General features: G+C 41.4%; 1 protein-coding gene across 13 annotated transcripts in view; it reads right to left on the bottom strand.

Annotated features, from left to right (window-relative positions):
* The window catches only part of NCOA7 (nuclear receptor coactivator 7), an 85,955-nt gene that overhangs the window by 24,830 nt on the left and 35,061 nt on the right, over nt 1-26,064 (bottom strand). For 11 of the 13 annotated variants that reach the window (XM_080615180.1, XM_080615173.1, XM_080615184.1 and 8 more), the window contains 4 exons: nt 22,999-23,249; nt 2,792-2,871; nt 1,836-1,943; nt 309-407 (listed from right to left, as the gene is read on the bottom strand). In XM_080615180.1, coding sequence (XP_080471306.1) covers nt 309-407; nt 1,836-1,943; nt 2,792-2,871; nt 22,999-23,249 — 538 coding nt within the window. The remainder of the gene's footprint in view (nt 1-308; nt 408-1,835; nt 1,944-2,791; nt 2,872-22,998; nt 23,250-26,064) is intronic. The other 2 variants (XM_080615181.1, XM_080615177.1) reach the window with 2 other exon arrangements.

Consider the following 26,064-nt stretch of genomic DNA (forward strand, 5'->3'; position numbering starts at 1 on the left):
TTTTTCATATTTAATTTTCTATTCTTTAAAAACTATACACTACACTATTTTCAATTGCTTTGACAGGCTCTGGGCTCAACTGAATTTGTGCTGGGTCTCTACGCTTATAATTCCCTTAATTTGGAATATTTTAAAGAGATTGTAAGTTTTTTTGCACAGCAAATTAAAATTAATGTTACTGAATACACTTACACACAAGGTGTGAACTGCAACCTCAAATATTTGCTATTTACACAGCCTTGAATCTCAGCTTCAGAATCAGAAATTAATTTCTGAGTTGAAGACCAGTGAAGCAATGTTTGACTTACAGGGAGTTTATCATATTCAGCATCTGATGATGAAGGAGAAACAGGAGCACCAGTATTGAAAGAGAGCCTCACAGCGCTTGTTTCTGGCACAAAGAGAATCTAAATACAAACACACATGTCAAAACAGTAAGACACAAGCTTTAAAAAGTTATTTACTATAAATACTACAGTCTACTAGGAAGGCAGCCCAGTACTGATCATTCACAATTGCAATGCACTTCTTATTCTAGAGTCCCTCTTCATAGGTGGTGATGGTGGAGCACATGCAGAACTAATTAATTACAAGATCTAGCTCTACACTTTGTTTAGCAGTACAGGCAAGAAAATAAAACATTTTCCACAGACTGAAAAGTTCCTTTTCCCTGTCAAATATACAGTCTCTGGTTGTTTTGCAACTATTGCAACTACAAAACAAGTAACTGTAAAATTACTATTACTAGTCATTAATTTGTAACAGCAAACTCTGGTCCAAAGAAAAGGCCATTGCTGAAAATGGGGGACTTTTAGTGCTAGAAGTTTGTAACACCTCACTATAGGTTGTTTTTTTCTGAAAACATATTTGCATTTCTAAATGTAAGAAAATATTCTTTATATAAACCAACATTTTAGCATCATGTACTACATTTAAAATAAAAACCAAATAAATAAAACAAACCTTATTATATAACTGTATATAAAAATATAATGCTTTGGTTTAATTTTCACATTCCCTCACAGTGAACATCCCAGATTTTTAGTACAGCAGTACTAAAACTGCAGTACAGCTTTGGACCTCCACCCCAAATAAAACCACAGTCATACACTGCAAGTGTCAAAGTAAAGAAAGATACTTCTAAAATTAAAAAAAAAAAAATGTTCACAGTTTTAGACAAAAACCGTTCAGAAAAATAGACCCATTTTCCTTATGCCAGTTTTTGTCTGCTGGGTGTTCTTAGGCAAGTCATGCTATCTCTTCGTGCCTCAGTTTTACCATCTGTAAACTGGGACACTCCAATTTCTTCGTATCTGTGAAGCAGAAGTAAAGATCTGCTCTTCTTGAACCAGGTGTTAGCCTTCACATTTCTTTTTTCATCACCTAATTCTCCCCAAAACAGTCTATCTCCATTTATTTCTCATCTCACAGGAGCATGACTCATCCCCAACATAACGGCAAAGAGACATTTCAATTACTGTATCTAACTCTCTAATTCTTTAATGTGTTATACATAGCATTTATCTAAGCTTCCCAAGAATTCAACTCTCTTGCAACAGCTACATTACCCTCTTGAACTTCAGAGTCCTTTGTAAGCTTTAGTGACAGCAAATAAATAACAGAAGTCAGACATGGCAACTACAAAGCTCCCCCCCAACTCCAGGTAATGATCTCCTGCCTTCCCCTTTGAGGGGTTTAAATTACTGTCCATTATGCTGGCATCCAACTACTTAAAAGATAGGTGAAAGTAGTAAAAAGCTTTTAAATATGCAGCAAATAATCAGGTTTCGGGTACTTTAAAAAAACAAACCAACAAAACAACATAAAAGATTTACCTGGCCTGGCACAATTGTCTGTGTGAAAAGTTTATTGAGCTCCACAAGCTTGTTTGGTGTGATGTTAAACTTTAATGCTATGCTGTTTATGGTGTCCTGATTCCCAGCCTGAAGAAAGAGTTGAAGCTTAATATACCATACTGAACACATTCAGCACAGCAGGTGAACTAAAAGCATATAACAAACTGGTTGCAGTAGTTTGATGATCTTAACACAACCTCTGTTTAGCAGGTTACATGATAAGCGAGCATCAATAAAAAGAAAAAAAATATGCTGAACTATACAGCAGATATAATGGAGAAGTGTTACAGACGTCCCTCTCCTTTCTCATAAAACTTTAAGGCAGAACCACCTTAGTTAGAACTGGTTTGGCAAGTGGGAAAAGGACAAACACTGCAAAGTTCATTACACCTTCAGCAATCGCAGTGTATTGGGCATTTGTGCTGTTCTATGCTGGGACAGATGCTCTGCATGATGGAGAGTGAGCTGCAGCTCCCATTCAGGAATCTGGCCACTCACACAGAGACCTTCTGGGCAGAGCTAGCCTTCTGAGCCGCCGCCACAGCCTGCTGCCACCCTGCTTCAGCTTAGAGAAAGAGGTCTCACGTTGCCTCAGGGCAAAGCACAGACCAGACAGCTGATGACCCAAGCAGCACTGTGGAATGGAAGTATTTTTCAGAATAACAAATCAATTTCTCTAGTAAAGAGCCACGGTGCAGGAATAAAAATAGGATTGGCAGTTGCAAGAAGAGGCGGAGAACCTTGGTTGAACAGTAGTTCAGGATGAGTCTAGCCCTTCCCATGTAACGATATTTGGAGCAATCCCTACTGAGATAGGTACAAGCTGTAGCCAGTATCCACTTAGTGCTTTTAGTTTTGTGCTATTGGCTCCTTCTTGATCTCAACAACTCCATTTTCAGAACGCAGACATGAACAAACCACACACCGATACTTACAGTGTATTCTATGGTACCATGGGGTTTCTGAGAAACCATTTTTTTCTCTTTCTTTTCATTGGTTTTGTTTCGATTGTCATCTAAAGAGGGAAAAAGAAAGATTCAAGTATTCAAGTAACTGACTTTCAAGGTGTTTGCCTGTCAACGAGTTCTGAAAAAAATCTACAGAATTTTCAAATTTCAGCTGTGAACAGGAACAAGAGGACACACAGAAAATATCTATTAGACCTTAAAATTGCACTGCAAGGCAAGCAAAATTTCATCAAGTACAGCAGGCTTAGTAATCATTCAGGATCTATGCAAGAATAATGTGTACATGATACATGCTCCCATGTTTTTCTCCATGATTCTTACACGATTCACCTGTTAGATACAGGTACTTTGTGTGATAAGCTGCTATGAAGGCTGAGGTAGAAACCACCAGATGAATGTATGCACAGACACTGCATCGGTACGATCACAACAAATCCTGGTTCATCACCACTTCACCACCAGTACATCATATTTAGGTACTCTTAAAAACTCTGAAGGTAAAAGTATGCCAAGAGTCCTGCAAAACAGGCTTGCATGCAGTATAGAGTCAAGCATCAGAACCTATAAAGCTTATTCAGAAGACATATTCCATCAGCTGCAACACACAAAACTCCCTGCACTTGCAAGACCCAAACGGCACCCATGAGCTCTCAGCAGTGTGAGCAGGGCAGCTATTTTCAGTTTTTACTGGAGCAGAGGACGAGCAAAGCCGAGGATGAGGGTGGATGCCTGCTGCCCAGCCAGCCCCAGCCCCACGAGGCTCCCCCTGCGCACCCAGAGCCCAAACCCACATACCTGGGGGTGGTGAGGGTGGCACACAGCCCCAGCTCCAGGAGTGGGGCTGGGGTGCGGTGAGGCTGTGCATGGCCACCCTGCTTGTCCAGCTTGCTTGCTCCTGGCCCCTCGGAAAGGTCCTGCTGCCTCTGGCACGGGGCTACAGCCCAGCCAAGACAAGGAGAAGAGACAAGGCAAGGCAGGGCTGGGCCCGCCAACACCAGCACCTGGGGCCAGGAGCAGAGAGGCGGTGTGCTCCTGGGGAGATTGTTCCCACACTCCAAGCTGGCAGCTCCAGGAGGAGATCAGGGAGGAAAGGATGGGGAATGGCAGCACAGGGCTTCTGGCTCGCATTCAGGCTTTGCTGCAACCTTTGCTATTTCCAGAGAGCAAGAGGCAGATAGTAAAGAGAAGGGCGAGGACTCGCCTGGCGCACTGTAATGTACACAAGAAGAAAGGAGGGGCCTGGAACTGAGCTGCACCTGACCCTTCTGCCGGCCCATTTCCACAGCAAAGTTAATGCTGGGGGCTGCCTCAGCGTCTTCCAGAGGCTATGTGGTCAGGGGTGGCCTCCTTCAGTCAACAGAGACTCACAAGAGCCCTGAACACACATCAAAGCATTACTGCAGGTGTACATCCCACACATATACTACCTGCCAGGGATGTGGGCACAAGAAGCACCACGGTTAGCAACACAAGAGACAGCAAAGATGCTTTTCCCACAATGTAAGGAGGCATAAAGCATGTAGGGACTAAACACACACAATTTAAGTACATGTGGATAGTACACATCGCGTGAAGGACAGAGGTAGGAAGAGGGAGATGAGGATGATGCTGGCTTGCCTTTCCTTGATAGCATTTTGGAACAGAGCATCACTCAATGATCTCAAACATTTCACCTCTGAGAATGGAGACCCACAGAAAAGCTTTTAAAATTAGCATTCTTGCTGCCTTTTTCTGACCATTTGTATTTCCAACACTGTCAAACCATTCTAATCTGATCAAAGTCAAAGCAGTCTATAGTGAAGGATGGAAAAACGGGTAATGACAACATTAATGACAACATCAGCAGGGCACAGTATCAAGCCACCAGAAACACAATGCTAACATAACAAAGATACAGCAAATTTTTACATACAACCGGCAATATGGACACAATTCAGCCTGAACAAACTCCCCCATCTACCAATGTGCGCATTCACGCTATTTTGTGCTACACAAGAGATACCATTTCAGTTACTCCAGGTTAAGGAGAACTATGTATCACACCCATGCAGGCAAACTACCCAAGCTGGCTGTGACCTGTCACTGGAGACTGACAAGAAAGGTTTACAGGTAGACTTCATCTTCTAGTAAACTATTTAGTCTAGCTGCAAAAAGTAGACAAGTTTTCAGATATGTTAATGCTTGTTTAGCTCTGAAAGAGCACACAAGGCAGGAAACAGTGAAGAGCAATTATTTCATACTAACTAGACAGGCATCAGTAAGACCTTGAGGTGGGGGATAAAGTAGCCTAGAGAGATGGAGATGGGGGGACAGATTTTATAAGCCCACTTACTGTATATATAGAGGACAAGGTCACAAATTATGTTCTACGTGAGTGGACACATCAGAAGGGTGGGAAGCCTGGCTAAGCAAGCAAAACACCACAATATACTATTTCTCCAGTTCCCTTATGCTCTCTCAGTTCTCCTTCAGGAAGCCAAATGTTTTCTGACATGATGTGAAGGCAGCTAGCTCTAGTAGTAGTCCCAAAGGCACTCAGAGCATGTGGAGTTCTCAGTAACCACATTTCTTTCAGGTATAACTTTAATTAAGAGATCCACATCTCCACAGGCTTTAAAATAAATGCCACTGGCTACTTTTTGAACTTGGGCATATAGTGGTGAAGTGACTCATGGTTCTGCCTCCCAAGTTTCCCTACATATATACTGAAGATGGGATTGCACAACCGTGAGAACTGACTAGGTGCTAATGCAAATTTGGTCACACTGCATTTTTCAGGGAAGGGGCAGGATGGGTTTACTGAACCTCTTCGTGACTTCAGGAAATATGTAAAATCAGAATTCTGCATAAGCAGTAAAATCAATGAGCAATGAGAAGAACAAAGCCAAGAGAGAACAGGCAGGAAATTTGAGGCCTATTGAAAATACTTAAGTCTAGAACAGGATTTTTTTCTGCCCTTATTATTGATATATTTACACTTAACTCAGTTTCCTAGCAGACTGCTCATATTTCATTTTGCAATGCTATGGGAAACCTTAGGGAAAAAAAAGAAAAGAATTATCTAGGAATAATTTGGAAAGCAACTATTGAAGGATTACAACAAAGAGGTCAATCAGTTATCCAAAAGACCTTGACACACGATAGGAGAATTACACCTCTTCAACTATGTAGATAGCTGTGTAAGTAGATAGAATAGGTCAAGAAGCATCAACACAACCCCAGCCTGCCCACAGTGACGTGCAACGCCACCGCAAGACAGTACCATCACCACCACCGCTACAGACTAAGCTCTTGCTGGCCAACATCAGTGTGAGGTTTTGCAGTGCTGGCAGGGACACCCTGAACCTGCCTGACAGTGTCTGAGCTATCAGGTAGGCTGATGTCTGGCAATGCTAACAGGAATGCTGAAGTAAACAAGGGGCCAAAGGACTGACCACTTCGCATACCAGGTAAACAAAGTCACTAGCCCAAGAGAACAGAGGCAATGGCATACTGGGACCTGAAGTTCATTTTACTCATTAATCTCTGTCTTACCAAAGACTTCAGCATCATGTAAATACAAATTTTTTTTTCCCGCACTAGCTCCCTTGTCTTCTAAAAATCATGGCTTCCCCACAGCAGAGGAGCAACAGGACACTAAACTGCGCAGTCCCTTCAATACCTCCACACTGGTCCTATGCCAAGGAACCCCACAGTAGCATTGCAACCACACTGCATAAGCAGTGCTTACTTTCTTGTACTTTGTACTTGATTACTTTCACCAAGCATCCTAATTGATGTTATTTTCAGGGTGAATAAGTAGACAGTCCTTATTCACATTCTGCATGCCACTCACAGTGTCACAGATCTCCAGCATTTTCTCTATTTCACTTTTTCAGGTTGACTAATACTAGCATACTTTAGACTTTCCTATTTCTCTCATCACACAGGCTGTCCTTCTAGTTAGCTTTTCTTCTCCTACCCCATCTTTTCTGAGATGAAGGAAAACCAAATGCAGATTTTAAAATGCAAAAAACCCATTCATTTGTGTAATGACATAGTGAGAATTTCCTTAAAACTGTAAGATATTAGTCATATTTTTCAATGCTGCTAAGTACATCACTGATGTTTTAGGACATTCCAGTCCTACATCTCTATGACAGATTTGTTAAGACAAAATAGAATTATATTACCACAATCTAGCAAAGCACCAGGGTCTAGGAGTGAAAACATGAAGGTAGCTTACAAGAATCTGAAATGCAATAAATTCAGGGCAGAACGGCTATCACTTGGAGTAACCTAATCAGAGTACTGATAAATTAAGCAAACAAGGCCTCCTGGGGTAGTTACCTTATCAGTAAATGGGTCCTGATACCAACAATCTTGACAGAGAAGGAGCAGAATAAGTATCACTTAAGTCATTCCAGAGAGACACAGAGACCTAAAGAATATGAAAGAAAGTTCTGCTTGGGCTGGTAGAGAAGGAATACAAATCAGCTTATATGAGCAACTTTTTTCCATTTCTGCTTTTGAAACTGACATTTTCATAACTTTAAGCAATGCTGTTACGTACAGGGTTGTACAGGGGATGATATGTAATTGTGTCTCCACAAGCACCTTTCTGGCTCTTCTCATGGCCCCTTAAGTGAACTGAACAGCATACACACTAAAATTATTACTTTTGAATAGGAAGTCTTTCTCTCAGCTCACCACCACCACAAGGGCCAAACCCCTGTTTTGAGACATGATTCTTAAGTATCTATGCCTTAAACAGCTTTTCCCTGTTCTCAATAAAAATTGATTGTGATTCTCCACTAGAATAAAGAGATCATCAGAAAATACAGGGCCCAAACTAAAATGACAAGGAGTTCAAGGAACCGATACAAAAAAAGGTAGTACCTTCTGCTATACATAGGTCAGGTATCTCAAGGCACATTTAAATAAAAATTGGCTACTGATATTCATGTAATATTCATATACTGCAGCCTCGACATGAAAAAATGCAAATGCCATAAAACCCCCACCACTCAATTTCAGAGGGATGTAGTTCATGCCCTCCAACTGTCAAGAGGAAAAATGGACATATTACTGTAAAGAAACAGTGAGATGCAGTCAACAGCCCAGGGCTTTAGCTCTAAATCTGAGCTGGAAAACACTATGACAGAAGTTGAAATACAGTGAAACTAGAGTATTGTTGAAGCTGTGTCACTAGGCACCGAGAATGCAGCACTGAAGAAGGGTGATCAGATGACTCTTTATACTGAATATTAGGGTCAGAAGGGAAGTTTTAAGGAGAGGATGCACAGTGCTGTGAGGAGGGAGGGCATGCAGAGGATAGCCAGTGAAGCCAGAAGGTTCCTGGCATTTGCTCTAGGTGCTGTCTGAAGACACAAGAAGGATTCAGGTCAACCAATAACCTTGTGTCAGACAGAAAACAGACATACTTGTCCAGGTAAAGACCAGTACTTAAGAAACAGGTCATGGTGACGTTTGCCAAAGCACAGCAAGCCTGTAGGGAAAGTCATTCTGTGAGAGGCACATGCCTTGTTGATGGAGACTGCCTCTGCTCCAGCTCCGCTGAAACTTATCCTGGGAAAAAAGAGATGAGTGGCTTCCAGAGAGCTCTATCCCACCTCTGTCCAGGTGCAAAGCAGCGTATCTTCAATATGAAATTTGGAGTCATGGGAAAGAAGGAAGGAGAGAACACAAAGACAGGGCTGAAGGGCCCTTGTAGGCAAAAACAGGCAAGACAGGGCTATTGTGAGAGGTAAACAGTTTTCTCATAGAGCAGTGAGTATAGGTGGGAAAAAAAAAAAGAAAATCAAGAGAATTCTTCAGGACCCCAAATATACTCTTCAGGTTTGACAAAGATCAGGCTTTGCTGCTAAATACACATTAGGAACAAGTTAAGATATGTATCAGTTGGACAGGAGAATAGCTCCCCATTGGAATTATCGTATCTGTCTTTCTTTACCCTTAAGTAAACTGGTTACACGTGGTTTTCTTTTGTGCTGGGGAAAACGTCCTACATGGAGCAGATGCTTTGTGTCCTAAGCCTCTCTGGGACAGACTGGGTGCATGAGTAAACATCATCTTCAGCTGCCTGTGGATCAAAACAAAGATCACATTCTCTTTTGAGTTTCAGGCAGAATTGTAACACACACCGAGACTGTTTTTAAACAGCTGGTAAGATTTCAGTAAATAATTTTGTACGTCCCTAGGGTATGTAATGCACAGAAATGTAATTATCTTGAGCATCTCTCCAAAGGAGAGAGTGGTTCGTGTTTCAAGATGTGAAAGGAAAACAGGTAAGAGAAAGCAAACTCATTTCTGTTAGTCACATTGTTGGGGAACAGTTGATACGATTTTTAAATCAAGTCCCCATGATGCACCTGGAATACTTCTGTAAGCAAAGTTCTTGCAGACACAACTGAACACCTCCTTACACAAGGGTGAAACACACACTAAGACTAAGCAAAAACCTAATAATTGTTAATTGTATTATTAAACCGTGTGTGGCTTTGCTTCTGGAGGAGATGTAACTGATGCTGAGATACCAATTGCTCCTTCATTTTGGGTAGGATTTGCAAAAGTGCTTGGGTCAGGTTTTCCAAGAGCAATGTAGGGGTCTGAAGTAACTGCACCATTCATGAAGATTTTACGCTAGAGCAATCTGAAATTTTTACTCCTTAGTTTATTGGAATTGACAATTCACACTGACATGCCATAACACTAGAAGATGTTTGTTTAATCACCAAATGCAGGTAAAGGGTAGCATCAGCTCTATAGGGGCTGCTCACATGCCTAAAATTGAACACAACCTGTACATCTGTAGACTTCTGTGACTTGGCCAAGACTGTACAACTGGAGCTGGGCAAGACAATTCACTGCAGAGGCAGTCTAACTTTACATTATAAATCAGGTTTGTGTTTTTCAACTTGTACAAAATACATAATTCCCAATTTATATTTGTTCAAGGCAGCTATACAAATGAAAGAAATGTAATTGGTACAGGAATTAAAACACAAAAGGAGAATACTTTGGAGAATAGGGGAAAAAAATGTGAACAGCTCTTAAATTAGAGGGTATTTAGAGCATACTAAATAACTGAAAGTAACCGTACAAGACCTTGAGCTCAAAAGCAAAATCAGTACTGCTTATGTAGAGGAAAGCATTTATAGGATGAACCAAACTCCTCCATATGCAAATACTTGAAAGAAAACTAAAGAATCACATGTCAAGAGTCATTTGATTTCGGTGTAAGTGATGCAATAAGAAGAAAACCCACACAGCTGCTGACTTGACTTCAGCAGAGGTGCAGTGGCCTAGAAGATCAGTTTGGTAGCTTTTAAACATAGCTTACTTTTAAGCATAGCTTACTTAAGGCAGAACCCAGGACTGAAGTTTCAGAAGATTTAAAAAGTTAGACCATAAGGAAGTAAGTATACAGCTTTTGTGCTCTGTATTCCTTATTATTCAGCAGTGACAGTGACACCAAATTCTACTTCAGGGCAGGCACAAGGGTATGGTTTCATAAGCCAAATGAATAGCTCCTAAAAGGAGAGCAGCTGTTCTCACATCTCTTTCTACTTTGGACTCTGGCTCTCACCTGTCCTACAGAGAGATTACACAACTGGTTAAAATAATTATCTCAACTTTTTTCTTTGCTGGTCCAGTGAATTGACTCATTTTAACTTGTGGTCAGACAAATGCCAGTGTCAGTTCAGAGGGAGAGAAACAATGTAGTTTCTAGCAGAGGGAGGAAGCAAGAGACCTAATCGTTCACACTGGGGACCATCAAGCTCTTTGTGGCACTCAGCGGTAGCCTGAAACTATTGCCTAAGAAAACTACAGTCACCAGACATATGGACATAGCCTAAATCTAGCCTGGGCCACTATAAGGAGTAATTTTTTAAAAGAAAACCTTTTTAGGCATATGAAACCTATTTTTGACTTGTGAGGGACAATCAGAAAGATTCAGATGCATAAAATCAATAGGTTTTAGCAACAAATAAGTTGGTTGACAAGACAACAGTAAGGAGGATTAACAGATGTAAGAGGGAAGAAAGCACCCATCAGTTTTGAAATAGAGCTTGATCAGTTTAGTATTTGTAAGGAATTACACAATTACTATCTCTAGGGAATTACACAACTGTTACTACAGCAAAGAACAAGATCCAAGATACAAGCAGCTCCTCTAGTACCAGGAATAAATTGGTAATATAAGCACCATGGAATTACAAGTTATACATCCTAACAGCAGAGTTAATCTTGCTTCTATTACCATTTCATACATTTTCTAGAGTGCTATTCACCATTTATCAAATTATATGTAAGGTTTTAGCCTGACCAACACTATTTCAAAATGCAACAGTGTACAATTTGGATTTATTCATATTACGGTATAAAAACAAGTTTTCAGTTCCTCACTTCTGGGGAGTTTAAGTTTTTGGATTATGCTTTAAAGCAGTAGACAGTTTCACAGCTTTTGTTTCTGCACATCCTGCCTAAATGTATAAATTCCCACCCCATCCTAACCTGCCTAATCCTCCCAGAATGAGGAGGCACTTAACCAAGCTTGGTGCCAGCACTGAGGAAAAGAGAGGAAAGGGGGGGATGAGGCTGGCAGAGAAAAAGGGGATGAAAATAAAGAAGGGTAGGAGTGACTGAAATAACCAGCCCCATCACAGCTGAAGCAGTGGGCTGGTAGATCTGGGTCCTAACTCTATTCCGCCCTTTAGAAAAGGGACAATTAACTGTTTTCTCTTCTCATGATCAGTCCCATGTCTGTTATATGTTAGCACAATTCTTTTTCTGAAGGCTGCCTTTAGTTCCTACTGATGCTGCCTGGATACAGAGACGTGGTAATTTTAACTTGCGTTCCACAGCCAGGTATCCTTCAGCGCACTGCTTCGTATAGACAAAGCAGTGGTGAAACAAAAGGAGATCTTGTTATACAAAGCTTTAAGCATAAAATTCAAAAGGAAATCCACAGAAAATTTCAAATGGGAAAATATCTGCAAGTGCTCTCCTGCATTTTGCATATACAATCTAACTATACTTACTGTGGAAGTACTGGTAACCATGTATTTATTCTGGCCCTGGATAGTCACAGTGAAACTCTGACATGCCTGTAACAATAGGAAGTGATGGCCATTTCTGTGACATAAGCTTGTTCTCACACGCTCTGGATAACTACATCACGGTATCATGAAAACTGTGGACTCCTCCTGATCTACTTTTCATTTATCACTAATAATTGTCTCTCCCCACACAAAAGATGGCCTGCAGCAATGGATGTCTGCTACTTAAAGGCAGCTTAAACAGCTACCAGCCATGAGTTCTACAGCTATTAGGGATCTTATTACACAGCATGTGGGTACACATGCTGTTTTCAACCTTAGAAGCCAAAGCAAAGATGCAGCAATAGGAACTTCAGCATGGGCTGCTACTGGTGTGTGGGGTATGCGTACAACAAGAACCCCAGAAGTATATTATATCCTCCAGACTGCCTGGCAACAGTATGATCTAGCTCCCCACTAGCATGATTAGTGCTACAGAAGTACACAATTAAGTCAACCTTCCACAGAAATACCAACTTGCATAAGACAATTCACAGACTCAGAATCCAGAAACCTCCTCCCCATCCAGAGTTCAGCTTTACTCACATAAAAGAAATGCAAAGATTCATACCATCTACTGTCACTTCTTCCAGTTTCTAGTTCAGAACCATTCAATCAACCCCAAGGTCCCTGTGTTTGACAGTCCACCTGCAAAATATCCTATCCTTGTGTATTTGTGTAGGAAAAAAGGTCCTCTTGGGTGCACTGATAAAGCCAGGTGGAGCTGCAAGACAAAATGAATTTTGTGCTTCACCAGATTTATCATCCAGTGGGGCCTTAGCTGCCTTACCATCTCACAACAGAGACCACGGACTTAAAAGAGAAGTCGTATACACCCCAAAAGTTAGGAAGACGAATTACATGAATAAACTACTTTCCCTGGACTTCTTTAAAAATCAGAGAGAAATGTTCAGTTTAATAAAAACAGTAATAAAGTACCTGATAAGTGCTCCCTTGAATAACTTTTCACACCATTATTCAGTAGAGTGCAGTGTACATCACCTGCAGATGTATACTCCATGCAGGTGTTTGTGCAATCAACTCACAATCGAGATCAAACTCAGCACAGCTGAAGTATGTCAATCTTTGAACACTCTACAGAAATATGCTGTGTTACTGGGAACTGCAAGAAGCAAGGCACACATATCCCCAGATCAGAGAGACAAGGTTGTTCTTATTTGCTGTCACTTGCCCAGATGAGCAGTTTAGGCTTTTGGTATCTACCTGTGTGGTCAAGAGCCCAATTCTTGTGCAAACTCTATATCCTATTTTCAGTGGTGTGGCAGATGACATTACCTGTGAACCTTGCTCAGGTAAGAGTCAGTACCTAAATTCATCTATCACAAAAGCACCACCATAAAATTTCTCACTGTCCACTGTATCAGAGACTCAAACACAGTACAGAGTGAGGAAAACCAGTCTGCCAACAAAGCAAGGCTGAGAGAAGGAACACTTGGGCATCACAGAACACATGCACGTTTCAGAAAACTGTTAACACTACACATGCTGTTTTCTTTCATTCATTTTGCTGCTTGAACACACAGCACCTTGCCTGGGAAGGCTCTGCCATGCAAGTCAAGCAGGACATCTCCTCAAATCACATGCTGCATGTACTGCTTGTCTATCAGCTGATGATTACAAAGTCATAGCTTAAAAATATAGATGAAAATCACAAAGACTCTAGAGATATGGGACATGCCCTATTTTTGTGTGCAGAGACGACATCAGCATCTGATGTGTTGCTGATCACCAGCACTTCATCATGCTGCCACAGCATGCTCCTCAGCTGCCACAGAAAAGAGCAATTCAGCTTATACATGCTACTGATCCCAAGTGTGACTTGCTGAGCTGCATCACAGACATTGTGACAGACTGATGAGACGTGAGGAAAAGTCAGTGTGGAAAGCTAGGAGCGAGTGTTACAAAATGAAAAAGATGTGACTTAATTTCGCATTATTATTTAAATGCATGTGAAAGGAGTTCTGCTTTTCAGAACATTTGGGTGAACTTCTAACAGTGTATTTCACGCACAATATGGGAATTTGTTGAACAAGAGAAATTAAAAGCCTGCCTTGAGGATACCAGGCTTGAGTTACACAGACTCCCTGAGAATGACTCCCTCGTGCCTCTGCTTGGAGACCAGAAGATCTGCAACATGACTTCAAATGCACTATCTCATGCTCCTTATGTACTTGACTTAAGAATATTCCTGCCTTAAATAGACAGAAATCTTACAAATGTAACCCTCATTCTGCAACTACAAAGACAATATTCTGCCTCTTCTCTGTGGGCAGAGATCCTCCAGAGAGCTACAGGGAGTCACTTAGGCAGAGAGAGAGACTTCAGCACTGACGTACCAGGGTGCTGCAAAGAACTGCTTCACAGGTACCCAAGGCATGGGTCCTGGAGACCTGGGTGAGGGAAGAGGCAAAGGATCCAGTCTGCCTGGTCAACAGCCCTCCTGGGAAATGCTGAAGAGAAAAGGCTGTGTGAGTCCAACCCTTTCCCCCAGGACAAGACACACTACCAAAATCACCTCCAAGGAGCTGCACACCCCCTGCAGGTACCCAGAGTAAGAGCCCAAGACCCAACAGGCAGCTGGGAAAGTTCAGACTACCCCAAACCCCAAACATGCTGAGCCAGGGGATCCTGGAAGTGAAGCACTCGCTAACCGCACAGACATGTTTGTCTTCATTACCCCGGCAGAAATATGACAATTCTCTTCATTAATTCTCTTGACATGCTTCCCTTTCCCCTCCTGCACACACACACCTGCCACAGCCTGGCAGTGTGCTATGTGACCAACAGCTCCACAGCTTTCCTCCCTCCCCTCGAGGGCCACTTTTCAGAGATGTTAAGTGCACCTGCATTTATATATAATTAAGAACATAAATGATCACTCTTCCTGAAGATTCAGGCTCTGGGAAAAGAGACAGCCCTTGGAAATGCATCTGGTTCTTTCAGCAGCGAAATCAGTTTTAGCTTATCAAACACCAGTCATGTCATCACCCTAATCTGACCTCAGCAGAATAGGTCACAGGACGTCACTATCTTAAATTTTACTTTAGTAACTGCTATAGTAGAATATAACTTTTAAAAAACACTGAACCCCAGTATTTTTTCCCCAGTGACAGAAATTCCACTTTCTAGTTTTCTGCCTCAATAATTACTGCTACTGTTAAAAAGGTGTCCCTGATTTCTAATCTCCACTTGTTTCTCTGTTTCTCCTAAGCCTGCGCAGCTCACTCTGCTAAAACTCTTTGCTACGACATTTTAATTACTTACACAAGTAATTTAGGATAAAGCTCTAGGTCTTTTTTTCCCCAACAATAGTTATAACTGAAGGAGTCTCTCACAACTTTCCCTAGTCCCCCAAATTTTGCTTCCTCCCCAAGCTGTGCTGAACAGAGCTCACAGTAAATCAAGTCAGAGAATCTGAGTCAAGAGCAGAAACATCCCCCGTCCCAGCACCCTGGGTTCTGGAGGTTCAGAGAAGGATAACAGTGACAAGCAAAGTAATGCAACAGCTTACATGTGAGGAATGCCAATGCTCCTCAGCCTGGAAATGATGGAAGAGGGGTATTTTATAGAAAGAGGAATATAAAAACAAAAAAAAAAAAAGAAAAAGAAAGAACCTCAGGAGGCCTGGAGGTGGTGAACAGGTACTGACTGTTTGACTTCTATCTTTCCAGCTGAAAACATACATTAGTTTACTATCAATGGCCAGTCTACAATTTGGTTTTATGTACCCATATAGCTTCACTTCCATCCAACATGAGACTTCAAAACAGCTCAGTCTTCTGTCTTAACTATAGGTTTTGAGGCAACTTGTGTGTTGATAGGCAATACCTATGGATTACATACAAAACACCTAGTTTAACTTATCTTTTACTTAGTTTCACAACAAACAGGAGCTTATCCATCATGACAAGAATTAGAAGAGGATTCCACAAGCAACGTTAAGACATTTCCATCCAAATGTTCAGAAGTGCTAACAACATTACTTCTGGTACTTACTGCTCAGATCAAATTCTCCTGCCTATGGACAAGGCATCCCTTCTGTTTGACACAGTTCCTAGGAAACACCAATTAACAACTCAGCTTGAATATAACCTGGTGGCCTTAACCCTGATCCACCAGGATTTGAGATCATTAGCTCTTATTCCAGAACAAAGTGATCTGAAAACAGATGCTTTTCAGTCATTTCTCCACCTCATTCTTTCCACATTGGCTTCAGCAACCAATGCCAATACACTAACTGCCTGAAGCTTCCCAACCAGCTGCTGCCTACTACAATCAGTTTACATTCATATGTAAATTATTCCAAACCCCTTGTTATTCTACACAGGCAATTACAACCAAAACTCCTCCCTATGCTGATATAATTTTGAGATCTTTATTCTGGAAGAAACAAATTATTTGCCTTTTCACTACTCCTTGTATCTCATTTTTGCTGTCTGAAGCTGACCTGAAACACAAAAAAGCCCCAGCAAGGTCTCAGAACTTGGGAAAATTCAGATCCTGCTCCTCTTACTGTTTTATTAAGCAACTTAACACAGCACTGAGAAGCCCAGTTTGTAAGTCACTTGGAATACTTCAGAATACAAAATACTTTGCTACAGGAATAGGGTTTCAAAATCAAGTCCCTAGAGATTAGGGCTGATTACAGTTAGCTAATTATCAGTGAGAATTTACATGAATTTTCTTCTTCCTTTTTAAATGCACTCTACCTTTTTATGACTAGCACCTTAAGTTCTCAGCTGCGTCCTACCGCTGAACAACCACACCAGGTAGTACAAAAGACAAAACTAGGACTCGTTAGTAGAAGGAAGTCTCAATTTTTCAACTCAATATATACTGAAAAGTCCACTTCAGATTAAGCCTATCTAGCAAATGACCTACTTATTAGAAACTATTATGCAATGTGGATTTAGTAGGTGCCCCGCCTTTTTGTTAAATTTAAATTATCTATAAATTTCCTGCATTGCAAGCAACTTTCAACCTTGAAACAGAGGAAGCACTGCTGGCATCATGGGAGCGGCCTTTGCTGGTTCTGTGTCAGTTAGGACAAACCTCACCACATTATTAGTGATGAAAATTGCTGTGCCCTCTCTGTTTTATTTATTAATATTTGTTCTTGGCCAGATACTCAGAACATTCAGAGGTTTGGTAACTGCACGCATGCAGCACTACTCCTCTATGACCCCCTGCCCAAGTGGTGTCAGGAAGGACAAATCAAAAACGGATCAGTCTTCTGCCTCTAGATTCTGGGGAGATACTCTAGCTCCTCCTGTTCAACATGCAATATTCTACCTCATTAAATGGACACACACCGTTTTCTCTCTCATGGTGTGTACGACTCTCATTTGTTTTGGACAGAAATCAGAGCTACAATAAGAAGTTTTGTTAGTCTCACCTCCCACTCGCTGCAGAAATTGACCACCACACAATGAATGAGACAGGATGGCTTTATGATTAGAGACAAGAACCAACTGGATTTTGTTTTGCTGGTAAGACAAAAGTAGCATGTAATGTGGCACAAGTCACCTAAACCAAACTTTTATTTATGATGCATTCTTTAATGAAGACCAATTCCCTCAAATAGTGCCAACAGCTTGTGTCTGCAAGCAGAATCAGTGGAATCTAGGAATATTCTGTACATCTGGTAGAAAGATGCATTATATCACGCTGGAATAAATATACGGATGAAATTCAGTGTTGTGCTCAACCCTAATTTACACCATTGTTACACTGTAAGCTTTCAGGAGGTCACATTTTTTTCCTGTCTTAGTGCCTTTAGTGGCAAACCACAATCACCTTTGTTCATCTTAGCAATTCCTGACAGGAATCCTGGTTTCCTAATCTCTCAGGAGTCCATTTAACAGGTCTATCCCAGAGATGTGCATCCTGCCCTAGAGCAAATAAACTGGTGCTTCCAAGCTGTTACAATTCCACTGCTGGGTTCCCACAACTCACCTCATGTTTGTGGAAGTGTTTTAGAGCCTGTGACACATGGGGGGAAAAAAACCCCAAAACAATGAGAAGAAAAAAAAAGAGAGAAGAAAAGAAAAATAAATTCAAAGCTTAGCAAATCAGCATCTTCCAACAAAAATAGGCTTCCCACAGAAAGTGTGTCTGAATCAAGCAGCCAAGCTGCAGAATTAGATCAATTAGGTTACCCCAAGAAGGGGAGAGCACCCTGGGCACTGCATATAGCAGGCACGGCGCCTATGCAACCACTGCACAGTGCTAGACATCCTTTCAAGTTTGACAGCAGATTACTACAGTAACAACAGCAGAAAGGGTAAGACAAAGCTGAGAAGCCAACTATCACATAAGCCAAGAGATGAAACAAAAACAAGGAGAAAGGAATGTTATTTCCACTAGTCCTCAGGAAAGAACAAGCCGCATCAGCGCCCCTCTTGTTTTAAGGCAAGAAAACAAGGGCTACACCTGCAAAGCAATGTCTTATAGGCTGAGATCTGGAGACTGAATGATAAAAATTATTCCAGAACTAGAGAGCCACTGAAGAACAATATTAGCGCTAAGAGAGAAGAAAATATGAGGCTATACTGGAGAAACCTTCTGGCAGCAGGACCTGTTCTGCCATTTAGCAAAAGAAATGCTCAGTACCTCATACCATTAGGTTATTTCTAACAGTGTCACCACAGTGCTAGCAGATACGCTGTACAGCACAGTGATGGCTGAGAAGAAGGACGCTGGAGGATCCCTTTACAGCAACTCCTCCTCGGCTCGGCGGTGCCCCCCGCCGGCTGCAGGCATCAACGCAGCACGGCCCCGGGAGATCAGGCGCGGAGCTCCTGGCTCCACCACTGCGCTTCCATCTTCTCCACATCACAGAAGTCTTTTAAGCACTCTCTTTTCTGGAAAGTGTGACAGGGAGCACTGCCACCTCCAGTTCTCTGCAGCTTTTAGAAACTGCCTTATAGTCTTTCCACCGGAGACGAGGGATCTACCGAGCCAACAACATCTTTCTGACACAGTATCAGCCCTTGCAGCAGTCCATTAAAATGCATGACATTCAAAATGAGAGCAAGGATGTCACAGCATTTACAAATTCATACAGCAAACACATTCACAAACTTTTAATAAAGGGACATGGTGTGCAAGGAACAAATTATAGTGAGATGTGAAGTTCCTACCCAATCTCATAGAACAATAAATAAAGAAGGATTTATAGTCCTGTGAAATATGAAAAGGAGATTATTCAGAGGACAGGGGTCTTCATTCTGTTAGCGTGACAGACACAACCCTTGTAGGCTCAAAGCATCTTATGACAAGACCTCCATTAAGCCACAAAATAAAGTATGTATGCAATCATCCTATCAATACACGTGACAATATCCAAGACTGTTTCTACATCTAATGTATTCTTCCTGTGACTAGGAAAACTAGAGAAGCAGAAAGCATTTAGAAAAAGAATTAGTAATTCCTGCATCACATTTTCTAAATGTTCTAGACACTAAGTCAAAGCTGGGTGATTGGGAAGAAACAACCATCAAACAAAACCCCAAGCCCTTGTGCAAACACACCTAGAAAAATGATTAACCATAAGAAAGAGAGAGGGACTATTTTAGTCAGAGCACTTCACAAACATCAATAAAGGGACAACTCAGAAAGTCACGTGGAAGAAAAAAACCTGCAGGAGATGCATCCATAATGTTAGATATGAAGACAGCTGTATACACACAGACAATCCCTCCCAGCCAATGTGTGTGAAAGCAGATCAGCAATTAAGAAAATAAAGTCTTTACAGTGGCGTCAGTACCTTCCCACCACTTCAGCTAACACAGCTTCCAGCAGGGAACTGCTGATTGCGCACCTCCTGGCAGAACTCGGCTCTGTGAGACAGATGGTTTTGTCCTCTGCCACATGCAGGTAAAGGCGAAGTATTTAAACAAGTCCAGGTCTTTCAGGCTGCTAGGGGCATAGGGAGAGCTCTCTCAGAAACTGCCCGAGATGCTCACAAAGGTAACAGCTTTCAGGAGAGCGGTACTAACAAACAGCTAAGCAGGTAACCACCACCAGGTACAGCTGCAGTGGACAGAGTTGCTGTAAGACATGCAGACTAATAAATACCATGGCAACTAAGGATTCCACTGAAATGACTTCATTTGAGAGCTGCATAGGGAACATGGAGCTATTGCACTTGTTTCACAACCAACTTCTTTCCGTTTCTCTTTAAACTTTCACTTCCACAATTCCGATGTTCTCGCTGGGTTAAAGCCTTTACTTAGGAACAGCCAAAAGAGTTGTGGTCAATGGCTCGATGTCTGGCTGGAGACCGGTAATGAGTGGTGTCCCCTCAGGGATCAGTGTTGGGACCTGTCTTGTTCAACATCTTTGTCAGTGACATGGACAGTGGGATTGAGTGCGCCCTCAGCAAGTTTGCCGATGACACCAAGCTGTGTGGTTCGGTTGATACGCCGGAGGGAAGGGATGCCATCCAGAGGGACCTCGACCCGCTTGTGAGGTGGGCTGATGCCAACCTTATGAAGTTTAACCATGCCAAGTGCAAGGTCCTATACCTGGGTCGGAGCAATCCCAGGCACAGCTACAGGTTGGGCAGAGAAGAGATTCAGAGCAGCCCTGCAGAGAAGGACTTGGGGGTGTTGGTCGATGAAAAAATGAACATGAGCCAGCAGTGTGCGCTCACAGCCCAGAAAGCCAACCGTATCCTGGGCTGCATCAAAAGGAGCGTGACCAGCAGGTCAAAGGAGGTGATCCTGCCCCTCTACTCTGCTCTTGTGAGACCTCACTTGGAGTATTGTGTGCAGTTCTGCTGTCCTCAACATAAAAAGGACATGGAACTGTTGGAACAAGTCCAGAGGAGGGCCACGAGGATGATCAGGGGACTGGAGCACCTCCCGTATGGAGACAGGCTGAGAAAGTTGGGGCTGTTCAGCCTGGAGAAGAGAAGGCTGCGTGGAGACCTCATAGCAGCCTTCCAGTATCTGAAGGGGGCCTACAAGGATGCTGGGGAGGGACTATTCATCAGGGACTGTAGTGACAGGACAAGGGGTAACGGGTTCAAACTGAAACAGGGGAAGTTTAGATTGGATCTAAGGAAGAAATTCTTTACTGAGAGGGTGGTGAGGCACTGGAATGGGTTGCCCAGGGAGGTTGTGAATGCTCCATCCTTGGCGGTGTTCAAGGACAGGTTGGATGAGGCCTTGAGTGGCATGGTTTAGTGTGAGGTGTCCCTGCCCATGGCAGGGGGGTTGGAACTAGATGATCTTAAGGTCCTTTCCAACCCTAACTATTCTATGATTCTATGAAAAGCAGGCATTTAAAAACCAAGGGAGTCTCTCTCTCTCTCTCTCTCTCCAGCTTTTGTCAGTTGGGTCTGTGCTCAGCCCAATAGCAGCATTAAATTACTGTAGTTCTAAACAGAAATTCTGTAATTCTGCAGAACCCAGAGGCTTTGCAGAACCATGGCATGATGGCCAGCAGCATGTCAAGCTACCCAAGCAACAATGTCAGTGCACACAAAACATGAGAACACTTAGAAAACAAACATTAGTACAACCTGAGTTTGTATTGACTGCTGGATTACAAGCCAAAGACAACCTGGAGAGCTTTACATTCTCCCTCACCAGCCCTGCTGCACTCTTCTGTGAAAAAAGGGATGCCACCGTCCTCCTTTTCTCTACCGCAACTACCAACTGTCAGAGCTTTGTATACAAACCTACTGAAACACTAGAGAAACAGAATTCAGCTACCTCACAAAACCCTAAATTCCCCTAGGTACAAGCCAACAATAAATCAGTCTTCTAGCAGAAGCACTTTAATAGAAATGCAACGGAAGTTTGTATTTTGGTGTATTTGCCTTTTTTTAAAATTACCATTCTGCCAAAACAGAAAGCGTTCACAGGTTCATTCATTAACAATTCTCCAGTTTTCCTCCACAGATTTCATTTCAACAACAGTGCAGTCAAGACTTCAGACAGACAAGCCCATTTTCTTTTAGCTTCCAAACTACTGATCTCATTACATTCAAACCTGCCAAAAACTCCGGACTAATCAATAAATCACTGTAAACTCTTGAGCTAGTCAGGAAACACCACACCAAGCTTTATCTTCTTTTTTTGGTAAGGCCTGTGGTGCCTCACAGAAGACAATCTCTAGGTGTCAAGTAGTCTGCACACGCTATTCAATGCATAACAACATTTTTACTGTGGACTCATTTCTTTCTCCTACTCAGGAGCTGGCCATTCATGCACACATTGTGTGAGCACAAAAGAAGTCTGCTTTTGAGATAGCTACAATTTTCTGTTCCTTTCCTTCTCTTCACAGGATTCCTTACACAACAGAACCAGGGTTCCTTTAACCTAAGAGTTCATTCCTACAACATACCAAGAGAAAAGTCTAAGTAGTTCATAAATTGTATCTAAAATTACTTAGAGTATCTAAAAATTTACAATCCAGAACTGCAAACAGATGCGTGACTCATCTCACATATTTATGCACAAACTAATTTTTTTTCTGGAATTAATTGCAAGAATAAATCTAAAGAAGGTGTTTATGATTAACTAATAATCAGAGGTATTGATACAGTTAGGGGGGTGAAAGGGAAACAAGTTTTAAAGCACATAAGCCTTTCACATCTTATTTAAAAATATACAGTTAATTCACTTACCTGCTCACACTTCAACAGACAGAATGAATATGAATTAAGACTGAAATCTTAAACAGTATACATCAATTTACGAAACCCCACAAAAAAAAACCCACAACAACCTGAACCAAAATGCCATAAAATATTGAAGACAATTCTTAAAAAAAAAATATAAATACAGTAATAAACTTAATTGTTGCCTAAAACAACTGAGGCTTAGATCTGAGAAACAAGAAATACATATTTTTTTGAGAACTGCAAGGTTAAAGTTAGAAGCAGATGATATTCAAAGCTACATAATTTTGTTTGGTTTTACAGGAAGGATATCCAAAGTCAATTATTTTTTTAAAGAAAGCCACATAATATGTGAAAAGCACATTACAAGCTATCAAAACAAACATGATAATGCTACAGTATTTTGAAATACAACTCACCAGTACTATAGTATCTTTTAAGTTCTGTGCGTCTGATGTCTTTTAGTTGGTTGTACTTTTTCTTTTTCTTTTCTTTGTCTGGAGCAGTTTCCTTTTCCCCAGCAACTTTACAGTTGTCTTCAGAGGAACTGATTTGCTCCAAAATAACTTTACTTTCATCATCTTTCTCAGGTGTTTTGGAAACAGGAGATCCAGGGGAACTGGCAGAGACAGTCTCAGTGTTTTGTTTGGCTTGCCTTTTCTTTTTCAAACTATGCATAAAGAAAAAACCCACAACATTAACATGATGCCAACCTCTACAGACAAGTTAAGTCACTTGCTAACTTGAGTTTTTTTAAATTAATTTAATATCAGGATTTCTCAGAATTCGGTAAAACCCACACGTTTTGCATCAGTAACTTGGAAACTAAGACTACCCAACAGCATGCTCTACAATCATATCATCATCTCAAGGCTATCTTCTCAAGAGTAACAAAAAAGGTAATAAAGTTTTTAATATTGTTTACTGAGGAAGAGGGACAGGGAAAAAGAAACAACATTGAGAAGTTGTTTTGTTTTAAACCACCATACATCCAAACACAGAAACAAGATACCTGGAGTCATGTTTTCAAGATTGAGGTTACGATAAAACAAAACCTCAGATTATAATGTATTATAATGCAACAGCTAACATAACAATTTCTCAGCCAACTGCTCCTGCTTTATAAAGCTATTTGTTTTGATATAAACTTGTTATTTCTTTCCATTTTGTCCAAGGTTATCATCTCCCAGCCACCACCCATGCTTCTCCACATCTGTTCTTGCACAACCCATGCCAACTTGTACTCCAAGTGTCACTCAGCAACCCCTTTGGCAACGTGACCAACGTGGCTGCAAACTGCTTGTGCAGGAACATTTTCCAGCTGCTTTAGCTCTTCTCAGAGAACTCTTAACAAGCTCCCAATAAATCTTCCAAATTATCACTATAGCAACAAGAGTGTTTTCTTCTCAGACGACTCCTTAAAGCACAGCTCAAGTGAGAAAGATGCCTCAGGATTCCTAACACAGAATTTTCTGCTAAATCACCATCTTTAGCACTGACTCTGCTTAGCGAGAGCAAAGGCTGACTTAGAGAGTCAGCATCAATAACACAGTCCTCAGTTAAGAATCTCTGACACGTACCACACAAAATGAAAAACTAATCTATCTAATGGACCTTCTCTCTAGTACCTTAGCTTCTAAGTTACAAGGTACCTAAGAGAGGGAGTAGCATATTTATGCTGTTGATGGTAAAACCTGTTACAAGCACAGGAAGATTTATGCATAGAAAACACAATGGGTCACCACAAATGGTAAAAGGTTACATGATCTGACAGCAGTAGTTTACATAGGAAAAAGCTATTATCTTCAGTTACTAACATAATGCAGGAATTTCAGAAATTCTTCCAGCTAACCTTTCATATTTATATGCTCTTCATATATTTTTTACAAGCTACAACATATAAATAAATGCACAGAGCATCTGAAAATTACAGTACGACATTTCAGGCTACACACCTTTCTTGTTTTAAATAAAACCGATTCCCAAACTTATATACCCAGCTTGAGACCTCTGAGAAGGGTCAATTTATCAGACCACATGTGACCAACACATTCCAGTGAAACATTTCAAAAGCTGTGTCTATCACACACATATGTACAAGTGTTTCTTAAATGCTTCCCAAAATACAACAGGAGAAGATTCACATTCTGTAGCCAACTGAGTAAAGATGCTGTGGTTCCCCATTCATTCAGACCCACTGATTTGTGAGACTAGTAGCAGTAGTAGTAGTAGTTCAGGCTTTGCACAGAAAAAGAGATTTATTGTGTGTGAAACTTTACACATCAAGTTCTGACTACATGGGAAAACAACCTACAGGGATTTATGAAAGATAAAAGTGAATACATCTATATAACAAATGAAGTGTTTTGTTTAGACTAATGAAAATTTGTGTACGCAGAGGAAGCTTATTTTTGACTAACACGCCACAGTCCTGAACAAAGGCTGCTGTGGCAACCGCAAAACATTACAGTCACATTGCATACACAATATCTATATTTAGCCTGGCAGAAATCTTTGCAAAGCAGCCCTCTGTGCTGAAATGGCAAGTCCTTACCATGGTTGTACTTGATTCTAGACTTGTAAATTAAACACATCCCTGACTTTTTACTCTAGTGACTCAGCAACCTTCCTGTATGTGTGCCTATTACAGAGTACCCAAATCATTTGCCCCAGCAGATGCCAACTAGCAAGCACCCACTAGCAGCCGTTTGTACTCACACTGCACCAAAGACTTCTGTCCCCAGATTCATAGTCTATTTGTTTTGATCACAAACTCTGTTAAGTGAGCTTTCCATAGTATAAATGTCATATGTCAAAACAACAAAAAAAGCTGCTAATGGAAACACTGAACCTTTTTTTTTTTTTTGAGGGAAAGGAAGGATAAAGAGGAAAAACCTCTCTTAGAGGTCAACAGTCCTCATGACAATACTAACAGCTTCCGTCGGTACTCTCCTTAAAGCATACTCATTTGAACTAGAGTTTTCAAAGTTGCCCCAGGCAACTTTGAGAATAAAGAGCTGAAACAGAACCGGTCCACTAGTGATAAAAAAAAAGGAAAGCAGAAATGACTCCCTGAAGTGACTCACTGCAACATACCTGACCAATGCTTTGCCCCGTAGTGTTTAACCTTGCCCAATTCCCATATACTACAGCCCACAGAGAGCTCACTACACAACCTATAGCATCCCCAGCAACCAGTTGCTGCTGAGAATGGGGACTGCCACAGACACTTTTCAGGTAAAACTGATCAAGAATCTGGGCACTCCATTATTCCTATTCCATTCTCAAGGCAGGCATCAGATTTTGAGATGTTGCCAAGCCTACTCCTCCTGCCCACTGCTCTGCTTAAGGGAATGACCATGCAACTCTCAAAGCAGCAACCTTGGCACTAGAAAAAATACTAGATGAGGACCAAGTATCCACAACATTCCTCACAGGACTCAGACTTACTGCAACTCTGCCTACGGTTATGAACTCTGCTAGGA

Source organism: Psittacula echo (genome assembly GCF_963264785.1).
Source record: "Psittacula echo genome assembly, chromosome: 4".
Lineage (NCBI taxonomy): Eukaryota > Metazoa > Chordata > Aves > Psittaciformes > Psittacidae > Psittacula > Psittacula echo.